At 44.1% G+C, this 27,757-nt stretch overlaps 3 protein-coding genes across 5 annotated transcripts; 1 reads left to right on the top strand and 2 right to left on the bottom strand.

Annotated features, from left to right (window-relative positions):
* Positions 1–1,684: 1,684 nt before the first annotated feature.
* Positions 1,685–5,142, bottom strand: LOC144248725 (THUMP domain-containing protein 1-like). Its single transcript, XM_077790726.1, has 4 exons — positions 4,927–5,142; positions 4,528–4,708; positions 3,941–4,189; positions 1,685–3,368 (listed from the first exon to the last, which is right to left on the bottom strand). Exons 1-4 carry the CDS (start codon positions 5,140–5,142, stop codon positions 3,040–3,042), a joined length of 975 nt encoding a protein of 324 aa, XP_077646852.1. The 3' UTR covers positions 1,685–3,039.
* A 1,328-nt stretch (positions 5,143–6,470) lies between these two features.
* On the bottom strand, positions 6,471–12,129 carry LOC144245848 (ERI1 exoribonuclease 2-like). 3 transcript variants are annotated; one of them, XM_021539783.2, is made up of 8 exons: positions 12,047–12,112; positions 11,800–11,939; positions 11,165–11,292; positions 10,856–11,012; positions 10,232–10,332; positions 9,295–9,376; positions 8,549–8,637; positions 6,471–8,338 (listed from the first exon to the last, which is right to left on the bottom strand). In XM_021539783.2, exons 1-8 carry the CDS (start codon positions 12,067–12,069, stop codon positions 6,995–6,997), a joined length of 2,064 nt encoding a protein of 687 aa, XP_021395458.2. In that variant the 5' UTR covers positions 12,070–12,112; the 3' UTR covers positions 6,471–6,994. The 3 variants fall into 3 exon arrangements, with proteins under 3 accessions (XP_021395458.2, XP_077646849.1, XP_077646850.1); XM_077790723.1 differs by lacking the exon at positions 11,800–11,939 and having other exon boundaries at positions 12,047–12,129; XM_077790724.1 differs by lacking the exons at positions 11,800–11,939; positions 12,047–12,112 and adding an exon at positions 11,701–11,792.
* Positions 12,130–12,323: 194 nt separating this feature from the next.
* LOC110475541 (RNA exonuclease 5) lies at positions 12,324–27,035 on the top strand. The gene is made up of 19 exons (XM_021539781.2): positions 12,324–12,457; positions 14,039–14,160; positions 15,077–15,203; positions 16,073–16,157; positions 16,571–16,720; positions 16,854–16,942; positions 17,759–17,874; positions 18,648–18,786; positions 19,362–19,456; positions 20,809–20,911; positions 21,495–21,625; positions 21,941–22,049; positions 22,386–22,496; positions 22,622–22,759; positions 23,252–23,344; positions 23,819–24,038; positions 24,559–24,752; positions 25,323–25,432; positions 26,803–27,035. The coding sequence occupies exons 1-19, from the start codon at positions 12,350–12,352 to the stop codon at positions 26,870–26,872; spliced, it is 2,310 nt and encodes a 769-aa protein (XP_021395456.2). The 5' UTR covers positions 12,324–12,349; the 3' UTR covers positions 26,873–27,035.
* The last annotated feature ends 722 nt before the right edge of the window (positions 27,036–27,757 follow it).

Here is a 27,757-nt window from a genome sequence, read left to right as displayed (position 1 = left end):
TATCTCATTAATGAATGAGAGACCTCTAAGGGCATAGGAGAAGAGGCAATTTAGTCTCTTTTTTATATACAAAAGCAATATTAAGGAATAGCCAAACTACTAATTATAAAAATAAGTAGCCTTATGATGTCTAGATTTGTTATATAAGACCATAAAACACAGAAAAGTCGGCAGGAATGACTTCTATTGACAGCTGTGGCAAGCTTACTCTCTAAAAGACAAATATTCCATACAAATTATTCCCTATTCCTAAAACTTGATGATAATGATGAACAGCTTTTCACTATGAAAGGCTAAAAAGTGTACTGTAAAATGAACTTAATGCCTTTAGGCATCCTCTAGACACATCACTGGCAGCCTGCCTACCTGGCAGGATCACTGCCCTGACTTCCTTGCTGCCCACAGCTGAGAGCTGAGCTGGCCAGGAGGCTCTGGGGCTCTGAGTGGCAGCAGGAGCCACCAGCCAGCACCAGGACACGGCTGGGCTGGGGAGGCAGAGTGCCCACACGTAACCTTGCAGGAGTGGGCAGTGCTTGCATGCCAAGCCAACAAACAGCAGTCCTGGCAGAGCGTTTTTCGTCCATTTTTGAATATTCCATGCCACATTTTGATCCAAGAGCAGTCTCAAATGTAAGCACACCATGCCCACAATGAACAGGTACTCATATTACATGTTTTCTAGGCAGGGCACAGAACTAAGCCTCCTAGGTCTACAGGATTAGCTGTTTTAAGATGGCATAACCACAGGGTGTTTGCTCATTGAACAGGAATACAATACAGGAAGGATTTTGCAGCATGATTCTTTTGGGCACAGGATATTACCAGCTGCTTCCAATCAGTGGGAGTTATTGGTGTTAAAGCTCTCCCCTACTGTATTTCACTACTGAAATGATAAATGAACTGAATTACATGTAAATTCATAGTTTAATTATACAGCTGTGACCCTCAAGAAAGGCAAATCAGTACTGGAAAACACCGAGGCTGTGAGACTGGCTTGTTCTTAGAAGAAATTATCTTCAAGTTTCTCAAGCCAATCTGAGTTTTAATTTAGCACAAGGGGAATAGTGAATCTCAGGGATAGGTTTTCATACAAAAGGATGACCCTTGAGTTTCAAGGCAGCATTAGGACAAATTAAATACACCACATTGTCCACCATCAGTGTATCACCTCTTCAGCTGATGTCTGGGCACTGTTACATCTTTCCTCAGCAATGACAGTAACAGCAATTATTTGGCTTTTCATGTAACAGAGAACATAATAATGTCTTATAGTTTGCCCATGAAGGTTTGAATTTGCAACACTGAAGCAGCATCTGACCACGGGGGAACCACTGAGCCCAAAAGTGATGGCACAGCAGAAAAGCCAGGGAATTATGTCTTAACAATGACTGTTCAGTAAGTGCAAACTGTGAACAAACAGAAGTAAACTGTAAGCCCTGTAGGCAGACAGGTCAATGAGAGAGAGGAGAAAAGAAAACAAAAAATCCCAGTAAAACCCTGAGTTTTGTCCTTAGAAGTTAAGTAGGCTGTCATGAATCGTAATTACCAACATCAGCCATCAATAAACATTCGCAGTTGGCCTTTGTGTCTGGTCTCAGATATTCTTTCCTTTGCGTGACTCAGACATTTATGGTCATAATCCACACACAAAAATCTTCAAAAATTTAAAGAAAACACCACAGGACATAAGAAAGCAGAAATTTTAATACATGAGCTGCAACGGAGATAGGACTAGGGAAATGCAAGTCATCTTCATTTTCCAACTTCTGAAACCATTTTGAAAGAAGAGGAAAATATAAATTATGAAAGACTTGAACACATCCTTTTCATTAAACCAAGACAAGTGACATATTGTGTTCTTCAAGATAAGTTTTCCCATTAGCAACACAAAGGCTTTTATGCTAGAAATGTAATACTAAAGAAAGTTCTACAGAAGGCATACTCAAAACCCTGTTGGAAAGCAAGTTATAGCTGCACTGGTTTTGGCTGGTTTGTAGGAGTCACAGGGACAGTCCACTGCAACAATAAGACAACAGAAAGACTCACTAGCATTACTTTCAATCTGAAACAAAATTAATGCCAAAAAGCTAAAACTGTACCAAAATTTAAAATTTAATCCCCCTTATCTAGTATGCTATAATAGAGAGCTTCTCTCATAAGAAGCTTGCAATCAATATTTAAATTCAAACTTTGACACTTAAAAAAAAAAAAATAAAACCAGAAACACTTCATAAAATCCCCCAAGGATTGAGTCTTTGGAAAGAGCAGCAAAAGGCTATCTGCAGGGAATTACTCAAAAGGATTCCATTCAGTGATTACAGTATTTACTATAAACCAGTAAGTGCTGCATACACAGCTAATGTAAACACACATGAAGTTTTTGATAATACCATCTGCAATACCTGCACTATACTTCTATTGTTCTAAAACAGTCCAATCTTTAAATCATCTCATAATATTCAAGTATTTATATATATATAACAGTTCTTTCCAGTCAAGACAGCATATCTGTGTGTATATATATGTATAAATACATATATTCAGCAAATTACCAGATTTACCTCAGTTGTTCACAAAAAAAAATGTTACCAAGTTCTGCAGCTGTCAGCTCACTTCCTTCCCAAAACCCTCTGCAACCAACTCTTTTCCAGATCTCTCTCTGTCAATAATAGCTCAGTGCTGCCTTTTGGCTTCTGTAGCCTCCAGATATAACAAAGGAGAGTCCACACATGTCAGGGTGGCCACATCTATATATACATGCACAGACCCCAGCTTTGTGTGCCAGGTTCAGGAAATGCAGAACAAAGCTGCAGGAGGACAGCAAGCTTCACCAGAAAGGTGATGCACCCTTGAGCATCCTTATACCTGCTGAAATGTCAGCTCCACCTGCAATGAGCATTAAAATTCTTACACATGTGGATTTTAAAACCAGGACTTCAAAACAAAACCCCTCTCCTCATTCCAACGCTGTTTCAGAATTCTAGGGCAACTTTTCTTATATGTTTGGATTACTTTTACCTTTGCCTTATATCCCATTTTCTACACTGTCAGAGCATCAGTCCCCTTGGACTCAGATCCTATTTCATGTTGATTCTTGTTCTCTTCTTTTACTTCTTTAGAGTTCTTCTCCTGCTCCTCAGCTTCTGCTTTAACTACCTCTGAATTCTGTTCTTCTGTCACACTTGATGGGTTTTGTTGTGCATCTTCTTTGTTGCTCTTCACCACCTCCTGTAGATTGTATTTTCTGAACAGAACATAGTCCCTCACCACACTTAAGCAACACACGGTTTTTATTATTTCCACCACAATTGTGTATTGTGGATTATTAAGATCAACCTTGTTTTCTGGATTGAGGCTGCCCACAATTCCTGTAAAAGAAGATGCAATTTAAAAGATGCTGGGAAAACTCATTTAAGAGCATAAGCATGTCTTGTTTCTCAGTAATTGCAGTGAGATAATTTTTCAGTTACTTCAGTCCTACTGGTACATTCTGAGAGTCCTGCTCTGTTCCTCTATTTTAAGCAATTACAAAAATAATTGGCTATAACTGAGGGGGATCTTGCCTCTTCTCTCTTAATTTTTATCTATTCAATAAAATACTCAAGTAAGGTGGAGCTTTTATATGAGTCAAATATCAAACAGAAATAGCAACATTATTATTTCAACACAGCATACCAAAGCCTAATAGCAGTCACTTCAAAGCACATATAACTGATACTGCAAATTATATTCAACATTGTTCTCTCTTCTGCTTACAGTCTCTTAAGACATCAACACCAACAAGGAATACTGATGTCAAGCTTTTTTTAATTCTCAGACAAGCTTTTAGGATTCAACATAGACGTTTTAAGCAAAAAATGTGTATGTCCATTATGACCCCTTTTATTAGTCCGCCCCATGTTGTGCATGCAAACTTGTTCTGTGTGAAATCCATACATACCTGCCAGTTCCTTAATTACTTCTTCCCTACTCATGTGGCTGTTATTACGAGCTTTGTAAACAATCTGATAAGTACCCTTGTTAGGGGCTTTAAACCAAGGCTCAAAAAACGTTTCTGTATATTTTTTCATATCTTCCATAAAAGCTTTGCAAGTTCCAGAAATGGGCAGCATGCGTAGAATGACTCTTGTTTTCTTCTTTTTAGTGGTGTGCATATCTTTTAGTATATGGTGCACCAGGTTCTCAGGTTCTACAAGAAAAACAGTTGGGTATGAGCAACAAATTGAAGGCATTATCTCTCTTTTTCCCAATCTACATAATAAGCTGGGAACTTGGCTGCACTGCTGTCAGCCTCAAATCCTTTTTAAGTAAAGCATTGTTTTAGAATACCAAAACTAGAGAATCAAAGTGTTTCATCAAAGCAGTTTCCTCTACCTTTAGCTTCCTCACTAACAACAATATTCAGTGGCACAGCCAAAAGGAAGGGTATTTGTTTGATACACACGTGTCACTTGGAAGCCACACTGTGGCCTTTTACTAACAGTGCTGAGAGCAGTTTGCATTACTCGGTATCCGCTCAAGTCCCACCTATGCCCTGGGTTCTGATGAAGACCACGTTGTTGGCACCGCTCTCCACCGACTGGAACCGCCGCAGCTTCTGCTCCGTCGAGGCACGGATCTGGCCAACCTCCTTCTTCAGGGCTGCCTCCACATCATCTTCATCCTCCTCCCTGTCGCTTCCAGACAGCCTCTCCTCGTGATCTGAAAACTTCACACAGCAGCACTGGTCGGTGAGCAGCCGTGCCCAGCTCACGGCCCGCGCTGGGCCCGCCACCCGGGGCACGGCCCGGGCTGGGATCCGGCGGGCGGCGGGGCTGAGGGGGCTCACCCGGGACACTCGGGGCCGTGCCGCACACCCGCGGCGGGAGCCGAGGCCTCGGGGTGCGGCCCCCCCGCCCCGAGCGCCGCCGGCCCGGCCGCACGCACCTGCTCGGGCCCGTAGAGCAGGTCCCCGTACTCGCCGAGCAGGCTGTAGGCCTCCCCCACGCACTTGCGCTCGTTCATGTTGCAGGTGATGAGGATGCCGCGCATGCCGGCCTCCAGCTGCCGCCCGGCGCCGCGGGGCCGCTTGGCCCGGCCGGCCCCCGCCGCGAAGTGTCCCTTGGGCCGCCGCTTCCGCGCCGCCGCCTCGGCCGCCGCCATCGGGCAGCTCCGCCAGCGCCGCCGCGGAGGCGTCAGCGCCGCGCCCGCCCCGCGCCCGGCCGGCACAGCGCCGCGCCTGGAGCGGCGGCCCGCCGCCGGGGCCGAGCCGCGGGCACCGAGCACCGAGCACCGAGCCGCCGGGGCCGAGCCGCGGGCACCGAGCACCGAGCCGCGGGGGCCGAGCCGCGGGCACCGAGCCGCGGGGACCTAACCGCCGGCACCGAACCGCGGGCACCGAGCCGCGGGCACCGAGCCGCGGGGGCCGAGCCGCGGGCACCGAGCACCGAGCCGCCGGGGCCGAGCCGCGGGCACCGAGCACCGAGCCGCGGGGACCTAACCGCCGGCACCGAACCGCGGGGACCTAACCGCCGGCACCGAACCGCGGGCACCGAGCCGCGGGCACCGAGCACCGAGCCGCGGGAACTGAGCCGCGGGGACCGAGCCGCGGTATCGGGGACGGAGCCGCGGTATCGGGGACCGAGCCGCCGGCACCGAGCCGCGGGGACCGAGCCGCCGGCACCGAGCCGCCGGCACCGAGCCGCGGTATCGGGGACCGAGCCGCGGGCACCAAGCCGCCGAGCCGGGGTGCCGAGCACTCTGGTGGAGCGCTCAGCCGCGGCCAAACTCGTAGCCCTTGATGCTTTCGCTTCCCCCGAGCTCCGGTTCTAGAGTTAAAGTCTGTGTTAATAATTCCGGAGCCCTCGCTCCAGCTCTCAACGCCGCGTCCGACACCGACCCGTGCGCGCCACGGACAGGGATGCTTCGGCCACTTCCCTGCCTGTCCGACTGCCGAAGGTGTCATGGTTAAGAGGGACCAGGTAAACCTGAAACTTTGAAGAGGTAAATGGAGGCTTGGAAAAATAACGAACATGTGCTAACAGAACAGTCGTAGCCCGGAGCGTGGTATCTAAAGGAAGGTGTGGGTGTGCATCCTCGTCAGTAAGAGCCGCCTCTCCCTGCTGCAAATTAAAATTTTTGGACAATTAAGGGGTAAGAATTGTTACAGGTTCTGATCTGTGGAAAAAACTGACCAAGGCAGTTGGTCCAAATCCAACATAAGAAAACCACCATTAGAAGCAAACTGCTAGAAGTGGAGAAAAAATTAAAGTACTTGCTGCTTTTTTGCAGGATTTTTTACAAAGAAGGACATTGCAGATTTGCACAGTAATGTAAAGTAAGACAATACACGATATCCTTCTTAGTTTAGGTTTGAATACATTCTTACCTGATTCCTATAAATTATCTGTCCCAGGGGCTACACAGCAAGCTAAAGCAGACACTGACACAAATGAAATGGGAAACCCAGAAAGGCAAGAGCAAAACAGTAATGTGTTAAATAAAGTATTTAATGAAATATCAGTATCTTATCTTTATTGTTACTTAAAGGACAAAAAACTCTGTAAGAGTTCAACAGAATACTATTGCTTCAAGAATCACTTTTGATGTGTGACATCTTGTAAAGAGACTTTAAAATGTTTCAAAAGATTAAAAAATTAAAAGTTGTAAGCATCACAAGTATGTTTATAAAAAAAGGGGCAAAGAAAATCTGTCATTGAAATCTTTGAGGACTGGACCAGTAAAATATTTAAAATATATGATAGAACAGAAATCTAAAGATTGTAGCAATAGCTGCTCATACTGTAATAGTTTTATCTGTTCTCTCACAATTAAGGAGTTGCTTCATGACCTGCTGGTATTTTTATGTTTGAGCAACTTTCCTTTCTATGTTAACCAAGAACTGTCCTCTTCATCCCATTTTGAGAATGCATATCTGATATCATTTGACTGTCCTGATTCCATTAAGCATGAAACTTTGAGAGTTTAGGATTCAGACAAAAAATTGTATCCATTTTCAAGTTCTCATGGAGGGTCTAAGACACAAATACTTTCTGTTGGAAGAATTTTCTGAATTACGAGGAACAGTTCTAAGAGAGGTCAAAGCATCTGCATTAAAGGTGAGACCACTAGATTTCTCTTTCAGAAGCGCATATTCCCACTTGAAGTATCCACAACTTTTCTTATTACCTCCTTGCTTGCCAACAGGACAACAAAAAAATGCCCTGCCATGATTTGGGCCAGCATTTGACACAGAGAGTTTTTTGGCTCTTTGGCCACAGTTACACAGAGGGGGAGTTGATTTTCCATTCCTCACAACTCTTACAGACTCATTCAAATTGACTGCGGAGTTCAGAACTGCAGGAAATACTCTGGGCAAATTTGAACTTCTCAAAGGTAAGGAGTGATCAAAAGAGGAAGTTTTCTCTTGATATATATGAAAAGACTGCTTTTTTGCTGGTGGGCATGTTTTTGGACTAGTTGGCTTTCTTTTAGGAGCCTCTAAAGGAGTAGAGTAATTTCCAATTAATGCTGATTGTGCTGAAACAGCATTTCCTTTTGCAGATGGTAACTTAAAAGCTGAACATTTTGAAGTCTCTCTTTGTACTGTCCCTATATTATAGATTGTAGTATCAGGACTTTTGTAAACAACAGACCTCAGAGGTTCCATGGGTGCTACGCTTTCCTCCGAACTCTGATTATCTGAACTTGTCATAGCCAACTGTTTTGAAATAGTTTCTTCTTCAGACACTGTTAGATTATCTGTACTTGAGTCATCCTTGAGCTGAACAGAGTCTGAATTTTGTTCATATTGAGATTCTGGTATCAAAGCAACATCTTCCCAGTCTGTCAGCAGAGACAAGCACTCAGAAGTGGTGCTGATGTCCCCACTGGAGAGAGTAACTGAGGGGATGGTGGTGGAGACCAGCACCAGCCCTGATCCCTGTGCTGGGAGGCTGAGCCTGGCTGTTCTCAGAGGCTGCCCAATGCTCAGTCCCTGCTGGATGCCTGTCAATGCAGGACTGGGACCTGGCTGTGCCAGACCCTGAGGAATGGGAAATCTGTCAGGAGATGCTGCTGAAGAGCTTTGGAATTGAGCATGGAATTCAGTCCTTGAGCTGCTGCTGGGTACAACATGGACATCTGCAGAGGGATCAGTGCAAGTGATCTGCTGTTCCCCAGTCTGTACATTGGAATTTATCTTGTTTCCAGCAATACTCTTGTGTTTGTTCTCAGCCAGAGATTTTGTTTCACAAGTTCCATCTCTAGATGTTTCAGGTCTGCTCTTACTTCCCAGTGGAGTCTTGTCAGTGACATTTACAGTCAGTGTTCTGGAAATTAAATTACTCTTCTGATGTGCCTAGGGAGTCCGTAAACAAAAGCAGATTTTGGAAAGTGAATACCCAGACATTTTGGGAATAAATGCACAAAATTAATAAGCGTATCAGCCTAAGGATGTTCTTTCCAAATCACAGTCAGGATGCTGGGTTTATTATTTGAATAGCTCACCTTTCATCTGTATTCCAGGCTACAAAGCAAGTAGACGTGAAGATAGAAAGTAGTGACCAACCTTATCCAAAGATTTAGTAACTTTCAGCACACATCCATCACAAATCAGCCTCCAAGCAAGACGAGCAGTATTCCGGGAATCATCCAACCCTTCAAAAATATGGTTATATTAATGTCTTCTTTTTAACTGCTACTGGGGATAGTTCTTATTACTGGAGAAATGTAATCTAGGTAAGCCTTACATGAATGACAAAGAGTTACAGAACTGTGACACTTAGTCATCTGCTTCAAAAAAGAGAATGAAAGTAGAAAATTCAAAATAATTCTCTGTGCTGAAACATCTGAATGATTATCCATAGAGCTGGATATCTATTCACAATTTAAAATATCCTTGCTCTTTTTATTAATCAAGTTAAAAAAAAAAAAAAAACAACAACATATTGTGCTGGAATTCTCTCACATTAACACAATATCCAGATCTATCAGATAAAATCAAGTTTCTTTATCTTCCCTCCACCTCTTTTCTTTTTCATCCTAGCAATTAATAAATTGATCTTGTGAACATACTTTCAGTAGCAGTAGAAGAGAGTTCGGGAATGAAGTATGAGGTTAGAAATAGCAAACTTATCTCACAGCACTTTGCCTTCCTTGTTTTGATGGTCTGTTGGACAGAACATGGCATAACCTGAAACAGTAGTAACTACTCTAATAGCTAGCTGCTTTAGGTTAACTAGAGCTAAATAGTACTATTTAGCTTTCTAAGATACATATATTTATATATATTAAAATGAGGATCAGCACGCTTACCAGAATGTTCCCGTCCTTCAAAAGCTATCCCCAAATCCTGCAAAGCTCCATTTAGCCCTTTAGGCTTTCTGTTATAGAAGGCCTAAAGAAAGAAATGCAGGTACTTAACATGAAGCATTTACAAATCTTTCCCTAGTGAAGCAAAGCCATTTCAGAAATATCCCCTTACAAATAATAAATCTCACAAGGTAATTAAGCAAGTTGGTATCTGCATTTTATAGTGAGGATAAGACCATAAGTTACTTACCCTATTAGAAATCAGAATGGAAATAAACATGAATCCCTTCTCTCAGTCTTAAGCAAATCCATTCTGTCCCAGCTCTGGAGTTATTTGTCTGCACTCTATGGCTTACACTGATGAAAGTCTTAACAGACCAGCATTGAAGAATACAACTATAAATAATACCTTAAGATGCAATCAAAGGCATGGGCATGAATATATTTGGCATAGGTATGGATTTTTTGTAAATGAAATAAGTGAGTGTTAGTTCTTGCTCCTGATATGAGTATCTGATTTGATCACTAGAAAGGGGGAATATTCACACTGTTTATCTTTAGAGACCTAATTCTGCTGCCTACCTGTAAGGTACCTCTGAGTACTTCTGGACTATAATGACAACTTCCTACACAGCAATACAAGGCAGCAATAAGAGCACACAGAACAAAAAAGATAGGAAGCAAGGAGAGCAAAACCTATCAGGAAAGGAAGAGCAGCTCATAAATTCTCACAATTATCATTATTTTATCAAACAACAATCTTTTCCTAACATGAAGATTTCTCTTCAAATTCACAGTTCTAGGGCAGCTGAGCAGTACCAACACTAATAAAACCAGGTTACTGTGGTCACTGGGACATACAGCATTGCCTTGTAAGCTCAGGTAGTCAGCCTTTGAGGTCCGTGTGGGTAGAAATGTTTCAGTCTGTCAATCCTCTCACCCTGTACGTTGCTTTGAGATCAATCCAGGCATTCAGAATGTCCGGTTTGCACAGCTGCTTCCTTTTACACTCGTAGTGCAAACACACACCCAGGTCCCAGTCTGTGCAGGGAAAACCACAGTCAATCCACCACTGCAGAACTGGCCTAAAATCCACATCATGTGGCCTATGTATCCCTTTATGTGGCCTAAAAACCTCCATAAAGGGACACAACACCAACACACTGTCAGCATCCTGTGCTGCTGGATGGCAGGAGGCACAGGCTGTGAAGCAGCTGTCCAAGGGAAACACTGGGGTTGCTGCAATGGGACACCAGAATAAGCAAACCCCTGTTGTTAGTAATTAACTTCAGACAGTTAAAGATCTCAAAGACATCATTAATTCCTTTAGACTCACTAAGAATGATCAAACAGTTAACTAAAGCAGAAAAATGTAACCGTGTCAGACCCTGGAGTCAAAGATGCAGCAAATATGTCAGGATTCCATATTTTCAGTCTTATCCCAATATTCCATTTTTTAATACCTAATAATAGGATTCCGGCTGAGTGGAAGTGAAGACACAATCTCACTAGTGCCACCTAATGTTATTACTGTGCAGAAAAAATAAATTAAAATGTTATTTACCTGTCCATGTAACAAAGGCACACGCTTTTGCTTCTGAAGTAGAATTACTCTGACTATCTGTACTGAATGTAATTTTCTTTTCCTTTTGTATCTTTTGAATCCATTTCAGAAACTGTGATAAGCAAATGTTGAGAGGCACCCCTTGGTCAACTTGATTCTTCAAGGAACAGAACAAGAAGCATGTATGTGTTAGAATGTGCTGAAATTCGTTTGAGGTTTATTTCTTTTTAGCTGTTTAAAGGTCTCTTTAAATAAAAAAAATAAACAGCAATTATAAAATTGTAAAACAGTGTTAAGTCACAATTATACCTGTGTTATGCCAGTTAGTTCTGTACAGAATTCAGAGAGAACTGGATGCTCCTGGGGCTGAACATACATGTGGAATTCAGATTCAATTGCTCCTGTTGAGGTGTTTAACAGGACTGCTGGAAATTCAACTGCGAAAAAACACATTAGGAGAAGAAGAAACCAAACAAACAAAACAGAACCATAACACAAAGCCAGAAAGGTTAAAACCGTCCACAGGAATAAGACCATTTTCATATCAGTCCCTGCCAACTGAGCATATGCCACAATTCGATTATGTGTGTGTGTGTGTGTGTGTGTGTGTGTGTGTGTGTGTGTGTGTGTGTGTATAAGCACAGAGTTCAAGCCTGATGCTGGCCAAGCTTGTGGATTTGATCCCCATGTGGATCATTTGCTTAAGAGCTGGACTTGATCCTTGTCAGCCTCTTCCAGTGCAGAATATTCTGTCAGATATATATATATATATATATATATATATATATATATATATATATATATATATACATACGTACACACACATATTTATATTATTTATATACCTATTACTGCATTACACCGGGGCTGAAACGCCGGGGGTTATAAGCAATATAATGACACCTAATGAGACACGCGGTGCAAGGCCAGCCGGGTGCACTCACTGATCTCGGGCCCGCGCCGCCCGCGGTCCCCCCAGCACGTGGCCTCGAAGTCCAGGACGATCAGGAAGGCGAAGCGCTGCCCCGCGGCCGCCCGCGCCCCGCTCCGCGCCCGTGCGCTGCTCCGCGCCAGCCCCAGCCGCCTGCGGACACCGACCGAGCTCCGTCAGGGGCCGCCCGGACACCGACACCGCCGACACCGGCACCGCCGACACCGGCACCGCCGCCCCTCCGCGCCCGGACAGCGCACCTGGCCAGGCGCTTGGTGGCCATGGCACCCCGCCGCCTCAGCGCGCCGCCGCCATCTCAACGCTCCCGCGGGCCCGCCCCCATCGCGCTCTCGGCGCTCGGCTGCTCCGGCCGCGGCCCCGGCGCCGCCCAGCGCGATCCGCGGGCCCGCCCCCATCGCGCTCTCGGCGCTCGGCTGCTCCGGCCGCGGCCCCGGCGCCGCCCAGCGCGATCCGCGGGCCCTGCGGGCGCGGGGCCGTGAGGGGCGGCCGGAGCCGTGAGGGGCGGCCGGAGCCCGCCGGAGCCCGCCGGAGCCGTGCGGGCCATGGCGGAGGGGCTGCGCCTCAACGGGCGCAAGCGGCCCGGCGAAGCCGCGGAGGGGCCGCGGAAGAAGCGGAAGGGCGATGGCGGCGGCCCGGGCCCGGGCCCCGAGGTGAGAGCCGGGAGCAGCGAGGTGCGGGGCCCGTGTCCCTCACGGCGCTTCTCGGCGGCGCTGCCGGGAGCTCCGCAAAGCCGTGCACACCGGCGGTGTAGGCGGAGGGTCGGGCACAGCCAGTGCCCGCAGGTGACAGCACAGTGTCCTGAGCTGTGCGCAGGGCTCATCGAGCCCAGCCCCTGGCCCGCAGCTGTGGCCAGTCCGATCCCACCGCGTGCCTGAGAGCGTTGTCCAAGCGATGTGGAAAGTAACTCGTTTAGAGTGCTCAGCATTACGTGTAAGGAATTTAAAAAATAGGTACATTCTCCAATATAATCTTCTCGAAAACAAAGGCGATCTTGAAAGGAGCGTTGTGTGTGCTCAGCATGCAGAGCAGCCCCACAGGAGCACCTCACCCCGGGCACACTGAGTCAGTGCCCGTGGAACCAGCCAGTGAGATCAGTCCTGCTTGTACCCGGTTAGAGACGAATTCCTGTGGTTGGCAGTACCCTCTCCTTGGTGAACCAAAACCTCTGCTCTTTGTGTGGGTTTGTTTTTTTCTTTTTTTTTTTTTTTTTTTTTTTTTTTTTTTTTTTTGCAAAGCTTTAATTAGGCAGTATTGAAAACAACGGTGTAATTACTTGTCTCAGCCTGAGAGATGAGGCACTAGCAATTATACCAGCCTGTGCTGTTATTGCCAGATGATTCTTAACCACTGGAAACACGAACATTGTCACCTCTGTTTAAATTCCTTACCCAGTGCAAATGTCTTGAAGAGTACATCAGCCCAGTCCCATGTGGGCAGGCTCTGTCCAAATTATATAGCACATGGCTTGTTAGTGAAAGATAAGAACTTCCAGTGGTTGTTCATGCTGTGAAGTTTTACATTCTTTGGTGTTGTGTGGTGTTTTTCCCCCTGTATGCCTTGGTGTCTTTCCATCACCTATAATAAAAAAATCTTGAAATTTTTTACAGAAGTTCTTTGGAACAGGCCGTCTGGTCAGTGGAGGTGACCAAAATGCCACATTTACTTGCTAATTAGCATTTAGAAGAATTTGTGCATTTAGGCTTAAAGAACTGCTACTTAGAACTGTGTGGCACAGTCCCCACCTAATTTCCACAGTGCTTTCTTTCTGCATCTTCCTTGGATTTTACTGAAGCATTTTTCCCTGCAGGGGTCAGCAAACCCTTGTGGCAGAGCAGATCCCACACTGTAGATAGAGAAAAGTGTGTAACACTTGTACAAATGTTTAAAGCTCTACAGCAGCAAGTGGGGGAAAGGGTTGAGACCAAGATATTGCTTTTGTATATCAATTGTCTCCTTACTGCATACATCTGCTTATGTTAATCTTTGTTAAATAAATCTTTGAAGTTAAGAGTACCGGGTTACTGGTTACTGGGTTAAGAGTACTGGGTTACTGAAATATTGAGTAAATGTATTATTAAAGTGGGTTCTGAAAGGAAACTGTTGCCCACAAGGAGTGCAAGAGTTACTTTAAATGTAGTTGGTTGTATCCAAGTAGTTTCTTTTCCCTTCTTTTTTCATGGGCTGGTGTGATTACATGAAACCTCTCTTTACCAGCATTTCCCTTTCCACAGGAAAAGTGGTGTCATTTGTCAGCAGCTCTGCTGGGTGAAGACTCCGAAATCAGCCAGGAGCAGCTGTATGAGCTGCTGAAATACGCGGCTCTGGGGAAATGCCACAGCGCAGCACAGCCCAGGTACATCCCCAGCTGCAATCAGCCTGGCCTCGTGTTCTCCCTGGTGTGAAAGTATTCCTGGAGGAGTACTGGCCATGCTGGCTGTGGAGCACTCACTGTGGCATTGCCATAATGGCAGCCTGGATTGTGCAGATGCAGTTGTTGTTAGACTTGGCCAGGAAGCAGAATTCCTCTTCTGGCAGAACTCCTTCAACTCCACAGTTTTGTTTCATGCAGTTTTGAAAAACTAAATGACTGCTGTGGAACTGAAGAAGCTCCACACACTGAGGAAACAAAATACCCTGTTAAAATATTAGCACAAATATTAATGCATTTCATGTTAGATATAATTGAAACAGAGTGTTCTAAAGCATTTTAGGAAAAAAAAAACAAAAAAAAACATTTTAGTCATTTCTCCCTTTCTCTGGGCCACTTCTCAGAACTGGAAGGGAAAGACTGAGGAGGGTTTATAACGTTGAATGGCAAAAATGAATGAAATTAATCTTCAGATGAAACTCAAAGCAGGAAATACCCCACTTTAGATTTTAATAGTGAATAGAAAATTATTTTGTGAAACTTATTTTGATTCATTAATTCACCAGACTATGTCGCTACAATTGAAGTTGCTGGTATATTCACATTCTGATGTATATGAATGAGGTATACATGTCTTGAAATGGTATGCAGCAGAAATTTGCAATAACTTTTTTCCCTGTCTCCTGTACTCTGTTGCTTCCAGGAATATGTGGCTGTTTGAGATAAGCTATAAAGCCTTTTCTTATTGAAGTCATTTGGCACTTTGCCATTTACTGACTTAAAAGCTGGGCGGGTTCCAACATTTTTTTTAAGAGTGCTTGATAATGGTTTTGCTTTGATTTTTATGGTTTTGGTTTGTTTGGTTTTTTTTTTTTTAATTATTGCTCTTTTTTAACTGCAGCTGGTGCCGTATATCTCACCAAAACCACCTGGCTGGGGTTGTGGTTGTTGTTCTACATGAAATGAGCCAACTCCATTTCTACAGATTCTATTTACAGTTCAAACACCTCAGGAAAGTGTTCCGCCATGTAAGTCCCCAGACTGCATCGTTGTCTTCTAAACTTCTTCCAGCCCTGAAACCACAGCCCAAGGATAATGGCTGCAGTGGAATTACTGCCTTGTCCAAGGATGTGGCCATCCTTAACAGCAAGTGAGAGGGTCTGTTTGCAGCAGTTGTCAGCTCAGAACAAAGGAGAGGGCTTTGATATTAGGAACAGGATTTCTACATGTATGTCTTTGAAGCCTTACCAGGTGAAATACTTGTTGATGTTTCACTCCTCTGATGGTTATGTATCCTGCAACTACAGGATGCCAATTAGATTATAAATATCTTGGAACAATTTCAATAATTTGGAATTTACTCTGAGTGAGGAGACTCTCAATAGAATTATGGTAGTCCCACTGGTTGAAAAATACCACTTATATTATTTGCACGTTATGTCAAGTTTCTCCCATTTCCCAAAGAGATTATCAAAATAATTTTAATTTTCAGACTTACAAGCAACATTTTTGAAAGATAGAAAGAAAGAAGGACTTGAATTTAAGCTTCTAGAGAGTTCTTCCTGAACTGCAGCAAATGTAAATTACAACTTAACTGGAAAGACTGGAACTAGCTTTAGTTTCTATCAAAGAAGGTCTTGAGATTTGCCTGCTTGATCATATCATGCAAGGCAGATCTGTTCTGTAGTACAAAGAATCCTGTATCATCCCTCATTGGAGCAAGTTTGATTTGTGTTGGGTTTGTCTACTTGATAAAACACCAAATGTATTTCCACTATTTATTTTTTCAGTCTTCTTTGAATTTGGCTGGTTTGGGGATTAATGAATGCCTCGTTTTCTTCTTGTTTTTGCCTGTCTTTCAAAGTCACTAACATGTTTTCACATTTTCTTTTTTCAGAGATTCACATTAGCACCTTCTGCTAACTTCCCAGTCAGCCTGTTTGGAGAAGGAACAAACCTGAAACCTCAAAACATTCCACAAGGTATTTTGTTTGGGTTTGCATTTTCTCTTTCAAGACAGTGACTCACTTTGAACAGAAATTTATGACTTTGCATCCCCTGCAATCCCAGTGTGCTGCCATGGTAAACTTGTTTAGAAAGGAGCATACAATGGCTTGAACCATGAGACTTTTTACCCTGAGTAGTTCAGTAACTCATTTTGGGCTGATTGTCAAAGTGAATGTAAAATGAGAGAAAGTTTTAACATATTGAATCCCAATCCCTGCTGCTTTACTACCCCTTCTAAGATGTATCTAATCTAAGAGACAGATATAAATTAGGTTTGAGCTGAGAAGACTCTTTTTCTCTGACCCTTTCTCTCCAGTCTATTGTTCCTGGTAGTGATTTGGAATGGTGCAGCCTCTAAGTGTTGATATGATGCTTCTGTATTTTACAGGCTTGACTTCCACCAGCAGTGAATGCATTACTAAAAGCTCAGACTTGCAATGTGATCCCATCATTCAGAGATATGGAGAAAAAAAACAAGGCCTTACAAGCTATACTCTAACTTTAGAAGAGCAGAAAAAAAATGACTATCCCATAGAAGGTCAGTTTTTGAGTGAGAGCTGTTTTGTTGTGCTAGGGGTTGGTTTTAGTTTTGACAGTTTAGTGATACATTTTGTCATATGAATTGTAAAAGAAAGGTCTTTTTCTTATTCCTGGGTGTGTTTTCTGTCCAGGTTCCCCTGGATGCAAGGGCTACATCTCGACAGAATGTGATCAGCAGAGGACAGACAATAGCCCCCTCTTTGGTCTGGATTGTGAAATGGTAAAAATCAGTGTGTGTGACCTTAGAAAATAGGGTCAGGCACCCAGCTCTTATCAGCTGTTCCCAAGTAAGCCAAGCACTCTGTATATTTGTTAAATCACTTCTGATATCTTAATATCTGCTGCCAGTCCCTTCTTTGATGGTACCAGTGCTAATGCAGCCATGGAGAGGCCCCAGCAGTGCTTTTGGCTATGAGACAGAAATAATATCCTGAGCAGAAAGCTCAGTTCTGTTGGCTCCCCAGGCAGCAGCTGGATCTGCCAGGCCTGTCAGCAATGCTGCAAATACCCATGAGATTGCTGTGGAATTCCTCCTCAGCTCTCTCCAAGGTTTGGGAAAGGAAAGATACTTCCCTGTCACACATCTTTCCTTTAGCCATAACAGTTCCTTTGGCAGCTGCTGTGGTGAAGAGTCCTCCTTTAGTGCAGTTTTAGCCTTGCAGAGATGCCCGTTTGGCATCAGCATTGAGTAACTATTGATACAATATGGGCTCTGCCTTTAAACTGTACAGTGTCTCTGGGGCTGGTGCTGTCAGTGGCACTTTTGCAGTGCAGAGCACAGATTCTGTGAAATCAGCATTTATTTACAATGCTTTGCTGTGCTGTGCTTGCCTGTGTGTTTGGTGTGCTTACAGTACACATTTAACAATTAAAATGAAGCACAGTAGAGTATAAACCCGCCAGCTGTGAGTGGTAGATCTCTAAGTCAAGGAACTCCTTTGCAGTGATGCTGCTGTAGCCAAAGCAGTTGTTGGTTAAGGTTTTTGAGTGGCAGCATCGTGCTGATTCAACAACTGCCTCTGCTTCTTCCTGACAGTGCCTGACTGCCAAAGGGAACGAAGTCACCCGTGTGTCTTTGGTGGATGCACGGGGTCAGTGCCTGCTGAATGAGCTGGTCAAACCTGAGAGCACAGTGGTGAACTACCGCACCAGGTCACTTGCACAAACCGTTCTTATCTCTTGGTCTGTCAGAGCTGCAGCCCTTTCCAATTCAGCCTGTTACACAGGACCTTTCAGAAACCTCTTGGTTTGCACAGATGCCTGCTGCATTTCCCTCAGTGTTAGGAATACAGATCTTGCTATGTGACTAAAGTGACCAACATTATGTGTACAATGTGCTGCACAGTGCCTGTGGGGCTGCCAGGCAGAACCATTGCCATTCTGCAGTGTCCATGGGAAAGTTCTGTTACAAATCAATGACACACAGTACAAGTTACTCTTCACTCATGGTTATAAAATAAGATGGAGTCCATAGCTAAATTTGCTCATATGTAAAAAATGCATAGAGCTTTTACACACCTTTAGGGTGGGGCTCAGGATTATAACAAAAGCAGGCAAAACTGAAGGCTTGTCTTCTTCAAAACTTCACCTGCCTTTATCCAAGAGGTAATGTCCCCTCAGGTTACTTGGTGGTGGAAGCATCTCCTTCCACCATCAGACTTGTAGTATTTCCTTACCTGTGCTATCTTATGCCAACTGTATTACTTAAGAACACCTGGGAGAAATAAACTTTTGAAACAGATGTTGCAGCACTCTTAGAAGTTTAGCTGCAGTATATCCTCTGATGTTGGAACAGAAAACAGTAAATAGCATTCTGTGATTAGCTACACTGAGTTCATATTTTTTACAGGACCTCCTTGTAATGTTTTCCAGCATACACTGTTGCAAATGTATTGCTTTTAACTCACCCAACTTTTGTTTTGAAGATTCTCAGGAATCACAAAGAAAATGCTCCTTCCAGTGAAGACAAGACTGTCAGACATCCAAACCAGGCTAAAAAAAATGCTTCCCCATGATGCAGTATTGGTGGGCCATTCTTTAAATTCTGATCTTCAGGCTTTGGAAGTGAGTATGTTTTTAAGACTGTTTTTCCTGATCCTGTGTTACTCATTTCACACCTGAATACTCTTTAACGATTGCTCTTTTTATTAATGAACACTTGTTAATTGCTTTTTATTATGAATAGCCCCATGTCTGTAGGGATTTAAAAATCAAGAACTCTCCTTACAGCTATAAAATTTGCAAGGGGCTGTTCAGAACCCAAAAGAGAGAAGTCTGTCCAAATACAGTTATTGTTGCAAATGCAGCTTTACCCCCTGCTTCAGCCAGATGCTTCTGCTAGCTATGTCATGGGGAGAACTGAAGTCCTTTCTGTGGGTAATTTAACCAATCTAAAATGCTTGAATCATAATTAATCTTTCTAACCAATTCTAGCTAGATCTTCCCACTGGAGTGGGAAATAGAAAGGGAAGTTGGACTTGTTTCATTTTTCCTTTTGCTCTCTTGTGAATGAGATATCTGTCAGGAAGAAACTAGCAAATGAAATGAAAAGCCAGGGGCACAGAAAATTATGGAGCTACTGTCCAGTTCTATATGTCTGCTGCTCTTTAACTAAAGTGGTGATGATTTTTCTCCTGCAGATGATCCACCCCAGTGTTATTGATACTTCACTGCTTTTTGCCAGAAGTGAAGGTCGAAGATATAAGCTAAAATTTCTAGCCAAAGCAGTTTTAGGGTAAGATTATTACTGTACTGTCATGGGAAAGATTAGAAACTGTCATGGTGGGTCATATGGTCTTCCTCTGCTGCTAATACTATCAGAATTATTATTTTGTTACTAAGATTCAAAAGAAAGGAGCAGGTTGTGCAAGTAAGACATGGCAAAAAGGAATTTACTGGCTGCTTGAAACATCAGGCAGCATAATAAATGGGCTTGTCTTTGAGCAAGCAGAATGCTGTGACCCAACCAGATCTGAGTCCCAGCATAACTCACCTTCCTGCAGGGCTGTAGAGGTATATTGAATTGTAGAGCAACAGAAGCACTCTGGCTCACATAAATGAGAGCTTTCAGTTGGCAAGAAAGAAAGGTCAGTGCCTGAAAGTCTGATTTACTGACTTAAATCATATTTCCCAGTGTATCAGCTACCACTGGATAGTATCTTAGCGAGCCAGTTCTCCCCATGCTCACAGTGAATGGTCATACTCTTCAGTGCCAAACTTCACTGAACTGGAGGCTGCCTTCCTCTCTGTGTGCAAATTGTGAGTTGGGCCATTGGTCAAGAAAGAAGTAAAATTTTAAAATAGTCTTGCATCAGAGTAGCAAGTATGAGCACTGCTTCTATCAGATTTCCCCTGTACTCAGCACTGGTGAGGCCTCTCCTCGAGTGCTGTGTCCACTTCTGGCCCCTCAATTTGGGAAGGACATTGAGATGCTTGAGCGCATCCAGGGGAGGCAACAAGGCTGGAGAGAGGCTGGGAACACGAACCCTGTGAGGAACGACTGAGGGAGCTGGGGGTGCTCAGCCTGGAGAAAAGGAGACTCAGGGGTGACCTTATCACTCTCTACAGCTCCTGAAAGGTGGCTGTGCTCAGGTGGGGTTGGGCTCTTTCTCCAGGCAGCACTGACAGAACCAGAGGATACAGTTTTAAGCTGTGCCAGGAGAAATATAGGTTGGATCTTAGGAAAAAGTTTTTTACAGAAAGAGTGATAAAGTTCTGGAATGCCCAGGGAGGTGGTGGAGTCACCATCTCTGGATGTGTTTAAATCAAGACTGGATGTGGCACTTGGTGCCATGGTTTAGTTGAGGTGTTAAGGCTGGGTTGGATTTTATGATCTTGAAGATCTCTTTCAACCTGGTGATTCTGTGTTTCTGTAAATTCCATAAACCATTTTGCTCAACATTGCAAAAACATTTCTTGCAGTAACTTTTGGGAATATTTCATAAGAATGCTGCTGCACAGAACTGAAATCCTTTTTGGAGAGGGGAAAGCTCTTTTGCCCGAAAAGGACACAGTTTAGAAAAGACAGGATGTTGGTCAGTGTGGAAAAACAGATAACCTGCTGTACACCTAATTTTGATGCCCTAGGAAAGAGATTCAGTGTGAACAGAAGCTTGGGCATGATCCTACAGAAGATGCCAGAGCTGCATTGGAGTTAGCTCAATTCTTCATTGAGCAAGGACCAACAAAGGTATTTATATCTAGTTGAGATTTCTGTCCTAAACTACAGAACATAATGTTGTGCTTTCAAAGAAAAGCATCCCATCCTCCTGTTGATTTAAAAGAGAAAATGGAGCTGTGATAGAGGGCCCAGTTTTGACAGCCTCTTACTTCCAGCCTGTATCCAAGTACCTGAATAACCTGGGCACTGCCAGTGCTCAGTACTCATTGACATCAGCCAGCATTGCTGCTGATCCTGAAGAGGGGCCCTGGGTAAAGGACTGAGACATTTCCAGCCTGCAGGAATGCCTGTAATTTTTCTAGATCAAAGAAGACAGAGACCTTGTGTGTTGTGGTAGTGATTCAGCTGGTTTTATGAGTCCCTTGTGTTGTTGATTTCTGAGAGAACATTTTTGGAAATGACTGCCTGTTGATGCTTTGCGTGCTGCATGCTTGAAAATGACAACAGAAAATAATAAGGCAAGAAATTAATGTCCATGTTTCTTCACTGCTGGAGTGTGCCTACGTGACTCACAGGGAAAGCACAGGCTTTTTGTCAGCTACAATTAGCTGATGAGATGAAAGCCAGCTAATAATCTTCTTCCTTCCTCAAGGTAGCAGAACTAAACTTGGAGATGCTTCTGACAGCTGAAAAACTGGCTGAGGTCTCACAGAACAAAGCTGTGCTACAAGGATGTGGGTTCCAGGAACAGCTGAATGAGCCTCCACCATTATCCAAACCATGGTAATAAGATTCTCAAATATGTCTGTTTTTCCTTCAGTTGAATCCTCGGTAAAATCAAACAAGTACCTTATGTTTTTCAGCAGCCATCAGGATTTTCAGACAGACACAAATAATTGTAGCATAGTGCTGAAAAACTTTTAAACAGTTTCATCTTAAATTTCACAGAGTATTTCCTAGGCTTCTTTTGATGTTGTAGACAAGAATATTCTTTCAAATTTCTTAACTGCATTGTAATTCTCTGACAAGGATTTCTTGAAAGTTTTTATTCCCCATACTGAAAAGTATTATGATTCACAATGTACTTCTCTCTGCTAGTTTTTTAGATTGTCTGCAGGTGACTGGCCAAAAACCCCTCCTTTTGGGCAGACAGGGATTAGACTCTTCTGGCCTGTGTCAGAGTAACCTGAACACTTCAAACAAACAGGTGAATGGACTTAGAGTGGGTTGGTCTAAGCATCAAAATAGTTCAAAGTTGTTCTTATTCTGGGAGTGGGTAGACGAGTCCTATTTTAAAAGCTGACTGACAGTACTGTTAGCAATAGTGTTAATACCAGGTTAGCTAAATCCATTTGAGCATTTCCGAAGTGAGCTTTGATCCTCTGCATCCTTTCATGACTCACCAAAGAATTTTTGCCTGAGGACTTTCTTGGACAATAATGAAAATTAAAGTTGGGAGTTAAATTCAATAGCCTTGTTTTTGATCCTCTGCAGTACAATTGTCTTGTACCTCTTTGAACCTTGTTTGCTCTTGTCCCTCCAGATCCTTCAGAGAGCCTTGGAAGATGTTCCCCTGTCCAAATTCAGTATCATCCAGTTCAGTTTGGGTCCAGAGTACTTTGCATCTCACCTTCATGCTGGACTTCATGAAAAGGTATTATTTTTTGTTTGATAATAGTCTTCATGCTGAGCTTGTAGAAAGATGTGATTTATCAGGAGGCACTGAGTAGTTAGTTCCTTTGCTCTGTGAAGTGCCTTCTCTAATCTGTGTTCCAACAGGTGAGAAGCAAGCTGACTGACATGCTGACAATTTACGCAGGTCCTTTTGAAGAAAACTTTTGCATGAAGTCTGTGAAGAAAGAATTTGGGAGGTGTGGACCAATCCAGTCCCTTACAGTGGTAACTGAAACATTCCAGGTGAGGAGCACTCAAAGGTTGCTGGCAGGCCTGGAAGGTCTGAGTAAACTCTTGGAAAGTTATGGATTAGAACCAAAGAAATACCACTTATTCTGTTTAGAGGTTTTTTTGTGGTAGTTTAGTCATCAACTACAATCATTCAGGGTACCTGAAGAGCTACTCCACACAATGATGGGAACAAGTGCAGTTCATGTGCTGCTCAGAGGACTTTGAGTGCTGGGGAAGCTGAGGTGATTCTTCTAAAGAGAGCTGATGTGTTAAGGCCTTTAATAGCCAAAGGAGAAAAAAAGGCTAGTACTAATTGATGAGTTAATTGAAGGGGTTTTTAAACAGGTAGAGTATATGGAGTATTAAATATCTTACCCTCAAACTTTTTTATATTATTCTAGTTTTAAAAGAAAGCAAAACTTAATATTGAGACCTGACTTTTTAAAAGGGAGGGCCAATGTTTCTCACTGATAAATCTGAAGTATCTTACTCTGCTATTTCAAGCCATATGTCTGTATCCAATACGAAGTGCTGGAAGCTGCCCAGCTTGCTGTGGAAAGCCTGAATGGAGCTGAGGTAGCAGGATCCTGCATTAAGGTAAAGGCAAACAGCAAAAGTTATGTTCAGCCCAGGCACAGCCTCCAATACATCTGAAACATCACAGCAGTGTGTCTGGGCAAATGCTTGTACTGTTACAATCTCCCTGTCCCTGCACAATTCAGGGCCACTGGCAGAAAGGAAGTGGCTAGATCCCTCTTTTTTTCCTTTCTGCCTGTCAGCAGAAGGGAGTTAAAAAGAGTTCTGGCCTCCAGCTGCAGCTTGAAAAGGCAGATCCAAGTAACAGGGCTATATAGAGTATGGCATTTTAGTTTTGTAGTGTTTCTGCATTATAAATATAATCTCCCTTTATCATGACTAATTAAGTTGGCCTTCATTAGTCATATTTATTTCAAGTGATGGAAAATGACCTGCCTACTTTTGGTAATGGGAGAAAAATACTTTAAAGTAGAAGCTTAGAACACAGAGCAGTGTAGGCTGACATGCTTTTTATTCCTGCTGCATCCACCCCAGGTCCAGAGACCAGTCACTGCAGCAATGCTGGACTGCAATGTTCTGATTAAGGAATTAGAACTGGATGTAGAAAATGAAGGTGTGATTTATGTGGCTGGCCTAAAGAAGTCTTTAACAGAGACAGACTTGCAAGAAGAATTCAGCCAGTTGAAAGACCTGGAAACGCTGTTCCTGCCAAAGGATCTTCAGAGTGGAAAGCACAGGAACTGCTGTTTCCTCAGTAAGTAGCTTCACACACAGCCTGCATATTTCCTTCAAATAAGCTCATTCAGCAGCCCTTGGGACTTTGCACAGACACAGCAAGAGCTACTGAAAACCAGGTAGGCTCAAAGGGATGGTATTTAAAATGCTCCAGTGAAAGCACATATTGTTTGGAGAAGCACTTCACAGCTAAATATTCAAGAGGAAAAAAACATCTGCTTAAAAAAACCCCAGACATTTACTTAGAAAAATTCCAGGGTAACTAATGGGCTACAATACTTCCACGTAAGGGGTGGCTACTGTGCAGCTGCACACAGCCCAGTAATCACCTCTGAAAGGTGAGAACAGCTCAATGAGTGCTGCTGCAGCCAACTGGCATTTCTAGTCTGATGTTTATCTGTAGCAAGATGAGAATCTGCTTGCTGCAGTGATTTGTTTCTCATCTCCCTCCTGCTCCACACCTTTAGCCCTGCCTTGCAGGTGCCAAGGAGGGCAGCAATAGCATTGCCAAACCACGTTCCCTTCTCTTTGTGTTTCAGAATTCCAGAAAACCCAGAGTGCTGTGGATGCCCTTGAAGCCATAAATGGATGGACCATGAAGGGTAGTGAGCTAAGAAGTAGGAATGCCCTTGCTCCAGGTCACCTCTGGAGATGGATTTGGCAAATGAATCACAGCAATGGGAAGCAAGGAAAGCACATCTTCTATGAGAAAATGGAGCAGCTGTCTGACTCTGTGAGTGTGAGGCTCTGCTGATGTTGGTTGCACTTAGTGAGGAGGGACTGCCCTGGGAACCTGGAGAGGTAACTTTGAGCTGACTGAGGTGCAGAGCTGCTTGTGACAGAAGGGTCTCCTTGTGCTGGAGCAAGGGAGCTGCCAAGGATCAGTTCCCACAGAGCAGTTTGAGAGATAATACCACACAAGATAACGTGGTGTTTGCAGGGCACTGCACAATGTTAAAACCAGATAGCTGCACAGGGCAGTGGGTGGTGCTGCCCAGGAACTGAAGCCTGGCACTGGAGAGCTGACAGGGCAGAGGAGTCACAGGGAGAGGTGAGTGGCTGTGTGGCTGCACAGGAAAGAAGAGCTCTAGCTGAGAGCTCTGGAGGTGCAGCTCCCATTTTTGCCATGGTGCCATTTGAGCAGGGCCTGTGGTTCTCCCTGCAGCTGGGCCACTGCACTGCCAAGCAGGAGCAGCATCACTGCTGCCCTCACCTGTGCCATCCCACAGGTCACCTTCCCACACACTTAGAAATATAATTGCTGATGAATGGGGGATTTTATTCCTTCTATTCTCTTATGCAGGAGCAGGACTTAAGGAAGAAGGTGAAGAAGTTAGACCACCATATCAAGAAGCTTTATAGGAGCCTGCAGAATAACACCCTGTGTGTTGTTCTCTTTTCTGGAGTGAACAGGTAACTTACTACCTATTTTGCAAAGAACCAAGGAAAATACAAAGCTGCATATTTTTATCTTAATCTATTAAAAATTAAAGCCCTGCACAAGGAAAAGAAAGCCCAAGAGAGGCTGAAGAAGCTGTTGTACTTAATCTTTCATGTTAAGCCAATAAAACCCCAGCCTTAAGTTCTGCCCGCAGATCAGGTCTGAGTCACAGTTCATGTATCTGAGGGTTCACAGAGTTGATTAATTGTAGAGATCTTTTCAGTTCACCCACCCTCAGAGGATGTTTCATCCCCATTGACAATGTGGCCATGAGAGAATCAAGCAGAGTTTCCACAGCAGGCAGGAGTTTTTGGGGTGTTTGGTTTCTAAAACCACCTAATTACTGCAGCCAAGACCTCACCTACCAGGTGTGTTGTGGTACCCACAGTGTGCTTCAACCACAACTGCTCAAGGAGGTGGTTCATGTCCTTGTTCTCATATGATGGACAAAAATGAGAAAACCCAAATTTGTTAAGTCCTTCAGCTTTTGTAGGAAGGAGCAAGTTGTTCATTTCAGTTGGGCTGCAGCAGTGCTGTCAGGGATACGTCCCTGGAGTGGGCTGCCTGCATTTCAGCCCCTGGGCCTGAACTGCCACAGTCTCGCTGTTTAATTATTAACCAGAAAGGTTCAATCTTTCCTAAGCAAAGCCCTGGTCACTGAGGTCATACTTCAACAGCCTTCTCTGCTCACTGTCACTGGTCAGCCTAATAAAGGTCACAGCTACCTTCTTTGGCTAAAACTGCGTCTGTTTGTGCATTTCCAAGAAAACATTTGCCTCTCTACACCCTGGATCACCTCATGTACCCTGCACACTCACCTGTCACACCATGGGAAGGTTTGAGGCACGCATGGTTGTGAGTTGCAGTCCGCACCTCATGTCCTCTGCAGCAGAGTCACTGGGCTCAGCACATCCCAGTTTACTTTTCAAGGGCCGTTTCCAGCTATTCTTGCTTAGCAGAGTCTTCCATCACCAAGGGGTAGGAATTCCACCAGCAGAACAGGTGGATTTGGGAACCTGCATCCACAGGGTGCCTGTGGAAGCCCACAGAGTTTGGCTCACACTCTCAGGCTCCTGTGTGGGTTGGATGGGAGCTCCATCTCAGGCTGGGAAGAGATTTCTTGCCAAGCGTGAGGTTCCTATATCACTGTTTCCCTGAGACCAGCATTTCAGAGGAGGCTTCTTGATTAAAAAGGATGTCAAATAATTGTGGGGTGGAAAAAGAATTATTTTTTCAATGTGCTGACCCAGGGGGTTGCAGGCCTCTCGCTGCCAGCCCAGCAGAGCTATGTGCATGAAGGCTGAACTGAGCAGAACTAAAACACTTCTTATTTGTGTTGCAGCACACAAGGATCACAATCCGGCCTTGGTCTGATGGGAATAAAACATGATGAAGGGAGGAGTGCTTGTTAAACTGCCAAGTTTTTAAGCCAAGTCTTTTGTTAAGATATTTTTAATTACTTTAAATATTGATGTCTTTGTAAAGATCTCTTACCATAAGAACAATAGGCTTTCACTTTGTATCTTCTACAATGTCTAAAAATAAAAGCCATTCAAAGTGTCTTAAAGCACAAAAGCTTTTCCATTAACCCTTCTTGCTGTGGGAAGGTCAAGCCAGGCAGGTTCTTAGGCAGCGCTGGGGCCAGCTGGAGCAGTGTTCCATAGGAGCTGGGCAGGATTGGCCGTGGATGTCATTCCTTGCTGGACACCAAGGTACCAGCTGGGGATCTCCCCTGGAACATTAACTAATCAGCCAGGTCAGTGCAGAACCTGCAGCAGCTGCTCAGCAGTTAACAGCTACCCCAGGAACTGCGTGGATTTCTGGAACTGTGCAGTGCCAACTCCTGAAGTGGAGTCACTGCCTCCTTTCTGGGAAAGTGCTGTACTTAGTCCATGGAAAGGAGGAATCAGTGATTCATACTTCTTGGACTATCTCCACTTTCTCCTCCCTCCCTGACCACCCTCACCCTCCCCTCACAGACACACAAAAAAAAAGTTTCCTTGTGGCTGTGGGAGGGGCAAGGGATGTTTTAAGGAAAGCACATGGCGGTGGACTGTGCACAGCCTCACTTTCCACAGGGAGCTGGAAGCAGCATGAGGTGATTTGCAACCTATCCTTGGCAGCCACTGCCACTTGAAATATAGGCTGCTTGAGCATCGCTTGTTAATAAAGAATTTCCAAGCACAAAGATGCTGAGGAGAGTTTTAGGCACTCAGAAAAAAAATTTAAGAGGTTTGACCATGAGATGAGGGATTTTTTCATGTGAATTGGAATAGGCCAAGGTAAATCTAAAATAG

Source organism: Lonchura striata, unplaced genomic scaffold (genome assembly GCF_046129695.1).
Source record: "Lonchura striata isolate bLonStr1 unplaced genomic scaffold, bLonStr1.mat Scaffold_495, whole genome shotgun sequence".
Classification (NCBI taxonomy): domain Eukaryota; kingdom Metazoa; phylum Chordata; class Aves; order Passeriformes; family Estrildidae; genus Lonchura; species Lonchura striata.
The sequence above is the reverse complement of the archived record's forward strand: the minus strand, read 5'-3'. Positions and strand labels throughout refer to the sequence as shown.

Bases quoted from the DNA above. Each gene is read 5' to 3' on its own strand.
- LOC144248725 (XM_077790726.1), bottom strand. From the start codon at position 5,142: ATGGCGGCGGCCGAGGCGGCGGCGCGGAAGCGGCGGCCCAAGGGACAC. The intron at 4,709-4,926 runs GTGCGTGCGGCC...TGCTGTGTGAAG, and splicing joins TGCTCTACGGGCCCGAGCAG to TTTTCAGATCACGAGGAGAG. The intron at 3,369-3,940 runs GTATGTATGGAT...CTTCTTTTACAG, and splicing joins AGTAATTAAGGAACTGGCAG to GAATTGTGGGCAGCCTCAAT.
- LOC144245848 (XM_021539783.2), bottom strand. From the start codon at position 12,069: ATGGCCACCAAGCGCCTGGCCAG. The intron at 10,333-10,855 runs GTAAATAACATT...TTCCCTGCACAG, and splicing joins TGCCTTTGTTACATGGACAG to ACTGGGACCTGGGTGTGTGT. The intron at 8,339-8,548 runs GTTGGTCACTAC...CGGACTCCCTAG, and splicing joins TTACTAAATCTTTGGATAAG to GCACATCAGAAGAGTAATTT.
- LOC110475541 (XM_021539781.2), top strand. From the start codon at position 12,350: ATGGCGGAGGGGCTGCGCCTCAACGGGCGCAAGCGGCCCGGCGAAGCC. The intron at 12,458-14,038 runs GTGAGAGCCGGG...CCCTTTCCACAG, and splicing joins GCCCGGGCCCGGGCCCCGAG to GAAAAGTGGTGTCATTTGTC. The intron at 22,760-23,251 runs GTGAGGAGCACT...TGCTATTTCAAG, and splicing joins TGGTAACTGAAACATTCCAG to CCATATGTCTGTATCCAATA.